Source organism: Odontomachus brunneus, unplaced genomic scaffold (assembly GCF_010583005.1).
Source record: "Odontomachus brunneus isolate Ranch 3 - 2012 unplaced genomic scaffold, Obru_v1 Obru_scaffold_010, whole genome shotgun sequence".
NCBI lineage: Eukaryota > Metazoa > Arthropoda > Insecta > Hymenoptera > Formicidae > Odontomachus > Odontomachus brunneus.
The window spans coordinates 2,388,071-2,394,335 of NW_022639460.1; the positions used below are offsets into that span (position 1 = coordinate 2,388,071).

At 31.5% G+C, this 6,265-nt stretch overlaps 1 protein-coding gene across 1 annotated transcript in view; it reads right to left on the reverse strand.

The window, feature by feature from the left end:
* The window catches only part of LOC116840438 (phospholipase A1-like), a 5,872-nt gene extending 3,838 nt beyond the window's left edge, over nt 1-2,034 (reverse strand). Inside the window, exons 1-3 of the mRNA XM_032807136.1 lie at nt 1,631-2,034; nt 1,146-1,284; nt 866-1,010 (exon numbers count right to left, since the gene is read on the reverse strand). Of these exons, the coding sequence (XP_032663027.1) occupies nt 866-1,010; nt 1,146-1,284; nt 1,631-1,685 (339 nt within the window). The 5' untranslated portion in view covers nt 1,686-2,034. The remainder of the gene's footprint in view (nt 1-865; nt 1,011-1,145; nt 1,285-1,630) is intronic.
* Between the last annotated feature and the right edge of the window lie 4,231 nt (nt 2,035-6,265).

The following is a 6,265-nucleotide window of genomic DNA, read 5'->3' on the forward strand; positions in this document are numbered from 1 at the left end:
AGCTCTTTGCAACAATTTTCAATAGTTCCGGTCATTAAATACAAAAAAACAGACTTTCAAAAAAAGGTGCGTAATATATACATATATATATTAGTAATAGTAAATTACTTATAAATAATAGTAAAAAACAAATAATAAATAAATAATAAATAAAGTATGAAATTATATCTATATCATTACTTCCCCTTCCTTATTGTTAGAAATAAATGACAAGTGCTCTGAAAAGAATGAACATAAGTTACATCAGTGTTTGTGTTAAACATATGATACTATATCAACGTAGACTTCTGCAAGTTTTCTACATTCGCATTAACAATAGTTTATTCAGCTGATAGTATAATGCCGTTAATTTAAGGTCACACTTTTGTAGTGATAATAATAGACTAAGTAATAAACAGTGGTATCAAGGTCTCGATATAATTTATTATATATAATTTATTATAATTTTATTATATATAATATTATATTATATATAATAAGAATTTTACAACAAATTGACATATAACTAACAAAAGTATAACTATTTCTTTAATAATTTTTCTCGTAAAATCAATTCCCGCTGTCTGTTTAAAAAAATCGAATCGTAAATAATTTGTTTAAACAATTATTGATTAAACAAATGAGAAAAATTAATTTTTCTCTATATTTGAACATGTTCTGATGCCGTGTCTTGTTTTGCATAATTACGAAAAGCCTACAGATTATAGTTTAGGCTCAGGCATTAAGGAGTTAATGTTCGTGCTTAAAGTTTATTAAAAGTCTCAGAAAGTAACACTTTAAAATCATGATAACATAGTTATCATCTTTAAATTATAATTAATGATAATGTAATTTGTATTTTTTTTATTATGTGGGCAATATTTACCTCGACCAATGCTTCCGACAGCTTGTAACTGTTGGTATAATTCGGATTACTAATGAAACCATGCACCAGGAAAACGATCGGCATTGACAAATTTATACCATCGCAGACCTCGTCTACACCGATCTTCTTGCCATATGGATTGTCTCTGGAAAAAACCAATGAATCACTAATCCACGCGCGAGCACCACAAATATTCAAATATTTTTATCACATATACGTAAAATGTGCATTTCCCTTTTTACAAGAGAATATTTGTGCATATTGGGAAAATAGAAATCACCTGTTGTATAAAACCATTGATACTGATTCCACTCCGAAAACGCATTCGGGGATCACCGTGTGCGTGACATTGGATACAACATTCTTGATATCTGACACGGTATCTTTCAGTATGTTGTCAGGCTTTAGCTTTAAGTTATCTGCAACGGCATTTTCTCAATACTTCCCATTCCTCTAACTGATTTCATCGATTAGTCACTATGTTGCAATGAAATACAAAATCGTAAAAGAACAAAACAGAATGACGCGACTCACGTAAATCGTCGATGGCGACTCAATTTTTTACCATCTTTCATTAATCTATATTAACGATTCAAATCACTAAGAAGCAATAAAGCAATTTAAATCAATAATAAATAAAAAATAAAATGTACAAATAATTTATAGGTTAATATCTAAAACTTTTATTTTTAAAATTTCTCTTCATTTTTCTTCTCTATTAAATCTTCTTCCTTTTCGCAAAAATGTTGCGCAATTACGTTTTACCTGCAACATGTAAATATGCGCAGAGAATGACGAGAACCGCAGCGACGGTCTTCATTATACACAAAAACGAATATTAACAAATTAAAGAACGCGAACGACTGCAGGAGTTGATCGTCTTGCAATTTCATCAAGTCCCGATGCTTTTATACACGAGGCTTACAAAAGTGTGACCTTACAGCCTTATAATAACGGCTGAGTAAACTATTGTTAATGCGAATAAACTTGCGGAAATCCTTGTCGATATGCATGATAGTCACAAGTTTCGCATAAACACAGTTGTAGCTCACGTTCACTCTTCTCATAGCGCTCATCACTTGTTTCTAACAATAATGATGCCAAAGTAATGATATGGAAATAAATGCGTTCTACCACGCGTAATAAACCGACTACTTACAATGACATACGCCGCATCTGTCCATATAATTGCTGCCATGTGCAAAACGTTTTTGTTCATTATCAGTTGAACTTGAACTTATCACTTTTGTTCATTATCAGTTGAACTTTATTGGAAATGAACGAGTAGTATTGGTAAATGCGCAATTCATATATTTATGGAGAACGTCATGTTGGTTAAATAAACGAATAAAGAAGTTTGTAAGAAACTTCCTTTTACCGACGCACGAGTAAAACTCGCCGGAAATCCTCTTCTCTTCTTCGTCGAGGCATCCTGTGAAAAATTTTAAAAAGACTTTGTATAAAATCGATTTCACGAGGACTGATTCAACCAACTTAAAAATATCATGTATTATCTTGCTTCAGAAGATTCATTTCTTTCTTAACCGCGATGTTCTCGTTAAATTGTTCATCCAATTTTCGCTTATTTTTCGTTGGATGTTTTATTTTGCCCGGAAAAGAATTTTTTATAACGCCACTCGTTCGCCTCACATAAGATTTAGTTTATTCCTTTGGAGTCCGGCAGATTTATTAAATCTCATTGTTATCTAATTGTTATTTCTTATTTTTTGTCTTGCTATATAGACTCAAAATGCGACTGTTATGTTATAAGTTATAAGAATAAAATAGAATAATAATTTACAACACTTTTAAGTATTTTCTGATCTTTCTCAGGGACTTGACTTAATTTGCTAACTATATTCTTTCTTTTTAAGTTTCTTTTGAATAAATTATTCTACGCTAATTAAGTTTCGCTTTAGATCTGCGTACAAACTCGAAAATTTGCGAAATCGTCCTTGCAACTGCATCAAACGATCGGCTCGCCGAAATGGAGTAAAAATGATTAATAATCCAGCACTTTTATGTCAGGTACAGACAATTACTGCATTCTGAGATGTAATTACTATACTCATGAAAGATTGATATCAAAGTCTAAATATGATAAATTAGCCGCGCTCTCTGATAAATCTACGGGGCTTTAACGAAATTGGAATTATTGAATAAAGATAAATTTGAAGTGAGAGATCGGTGTGTAATACATGTATGTCGTTGGTAGGAAACTTGTTAACACAAGTTGCGCTTCAATTTGTTCTCTCCTCATTCTCGTAAGTAATGTTCCTTACGCCAATATTTCTAGAACTATGAAATATGATTGTTGATACTTTCTGCGTATTATATTAATCATAAAATTAGTTTCTTTTTATAGGTAATTTCTTTTCGCCAATTATCTCAAGGACTTCGAGAAAAATTGACAGTTACGCAACGATAGCACAATTTGATCTAATCGCACAAAATAAATTTTAGTTTTTCTGACATTTCCATACGATAACTTATGTAATTACGTGCGCAATAAGTCTTATATTACATCGTTAAGGAAGATATACAGAGTGTCTGAACTCACAAAGGAGTCGCGGTGTACAAGTATATTAGGACAAACTGAACAAAAAATTCCTCTGCCATTTTGCGAACAATATGTAAAATTCTAAGTTATTAATTAAAGTAAAATATCTCAGTAATATCTCAGTAATATTACAGTAATATTTCTGCTATATTAAATTATAATAAAAATGTAATATTATTGTAATATTACGTGCTATGTAGGTAATGCTATAGAGTAATACAATGATTATTGCAACAATGATAATCAGTAATGGTTAATCAGTAATGATAATTATTAACGGCACATAAGGAGCAAGCACGGATGTCTTAGTGCTATTAAATACTATTACTTTTTTTAATATTAATATGATTGTGGGAGGATAAAATTGTCCAGTATGTTAAACGCACGTATCGAAATTTTTTTCTTCGATTATCGTACGCGGAGAATCAACCTTCCATACTTAAACCGATCCTTAAGTCCCAATTCTTTTAAATATATATTTTTTTATTAAAATCCCAAACCCCTATTAAACCGATAACTCAAATAGATTCCTTATATATGTTGCGAAAAAACTGCCTCCGCCAGGACTCGAACCTGGAACCTCCCCACTTTCCGGGCGGGAAATGGGGGTTTGGGATTTTAATAAAAAAATATATATTTAAAAAAATTGGGACTCAAGGGTCGGTCTAAGTATGAAAGGTTGATTCTCCGCGTACGATAGTCGAAGAAAAAAATTTCGATACGTGCGTTTAACATACTGGACAATTTTATCCTCCCACAATCATATTAATATTAAAAAAAGTAATATTAGTATTTAATAGCACTAAGACATCCGTGCTTGCTCCTTATGTGCCGTTAATATCTCACTATTAGTTTATCTATTCAAAGGAGCTTTCTATTATTTCGATAATTATTAAGTTCTTCTGATGAAGTACTGATATGAATTATTCCCTAATAACGAGATAAATAAGCATCAACTTTCTCATGAAGTAGTATGAATTGTTTTATATCTTGTCTTTTTAAAATTAATTTATTGTTTACCTTAGATCATTATATTTAATTGAAAATCTAAAAGCAATCATAGTTAATGCGATTCGTTGATATACAGGGTATTGCACTTACATACAGGTCAGTATAACGGGTTGCCTCGTCGGCAAGCTTTCTTTCCTATGAAGTTTACTGCGTTCAATTTCGCGCGTGACAATTTCGCCAAGATTTACTATGACACGGTACGCCTGTCGACGAGGCAACCCGTTGTACTGACCTGTATCTCAGTACAACACCCTGTACATTATAACAATAACACTTTATATATTTTAGTAGGGTAAATGGCAGAGGAATTTTTCATTCAGTCCCAGTAAACACAAAATATCATCGATGTTACAATGTCAGCTTAATCATATGGTATATTAACTCATCATATGGTATATTAACTTATCATATGGTATATTAACGTAACTGTTATATAACATATTATATATTATATATTATAACTGTTACATAACATATTATACCATATGATTGAGCTGACATTGTAATATGGACGATACTTTGTGTTTACTGGGGTTTGACCTATTTTACTTATACACGTACATTGATGCATTTTGTGTCAAACAGACCCTATACAATTACGAATAAGGCAGCAAAAATAGCATTATAAGGTAGCAAAAATAGCTGAAACCGTCTTAAATGATTGCGATAAAAAACATCAAAAGGAAAAAAGCGATTGAAATCGATGGGATCTGTAGAGAATCCAATTAATTTCTATCGCCGTCTATCGTTTTCTTTTAGGAGAATATTTAATTGAATATGATATATAAAAGATTAAGTATATCGTACCGTTTCCTTAGAGTCTGTCATGAATAAAACATTGAGAATCTGTCGCAATCAATAGTGTATTGATAATAACGATAAGAAAAATATAAAATACTCTGTATTATAAGTAATTATCTTCGAACGCGAAATTTACCGTACAATTGCTATTGAATTTTGTCGTCTTTGATGAATTCGTTGGATCGATATGATCTTAAAACCATTAAATGCGTCATAATGATATATATTAACAGGGATAATAAAAACACGATACATTTTGAAATATATGTAAAATACTATTTTTCTGCGAATGCCTTATCTCCGCTAATGCGTACAGCTCTCATTTCTTGAAGTCTACATTCTCCCCAGATAGCCAAACCTGTGCGAGCAGATTTTACGCAGAGTCTGTCAACAGTATCTGTTGACAGAATGGCAACAGACTGCACACAGGAACTGTTTTAGCAGTCTCTGACGACAGATTGGTGACAGACTGCCCGCAGCGCCTGTCGATAAATTCTGACGACAGACTGACGGCAGATTGCGCGCAAATTCTGTTTCCTAGATAGGCTATTTAATTCTATTAAGGGCCATATGTACGTTATTAAATGGGGCAGTTTCACATACACACCATGCTGCAGAGAAGTCAAGATAATTATATTGTGCAATAATTGTACACATATACACAATAAAAAACAATGTTTATATTTTAAAATTGTATTACACATTTTTTATAAAAAAACAACAATAATAGAGAAATAACGAGTACAAGTATAGAATAGTACAACGGTTAAATGGCCATTTAAAGGCGTACACATGTCATTCCTGGTAAAAATTGTTCTCATAATTTTTCATACAATTTCTCATCTTATTATTTTTTTAAATGTTGTTATGTCATTAAATCCGATTTAACCGTCATGCAATAAGTATTGAAGGCAGCAGCACCGAATAAAATATTAGTCTCGCTATGTAAATAACTTTTACAGAATTTTTTTGATGGTTTATTTAAAAATATATCATGCTTCGATTTTGATAAAACTTAATACAATCTG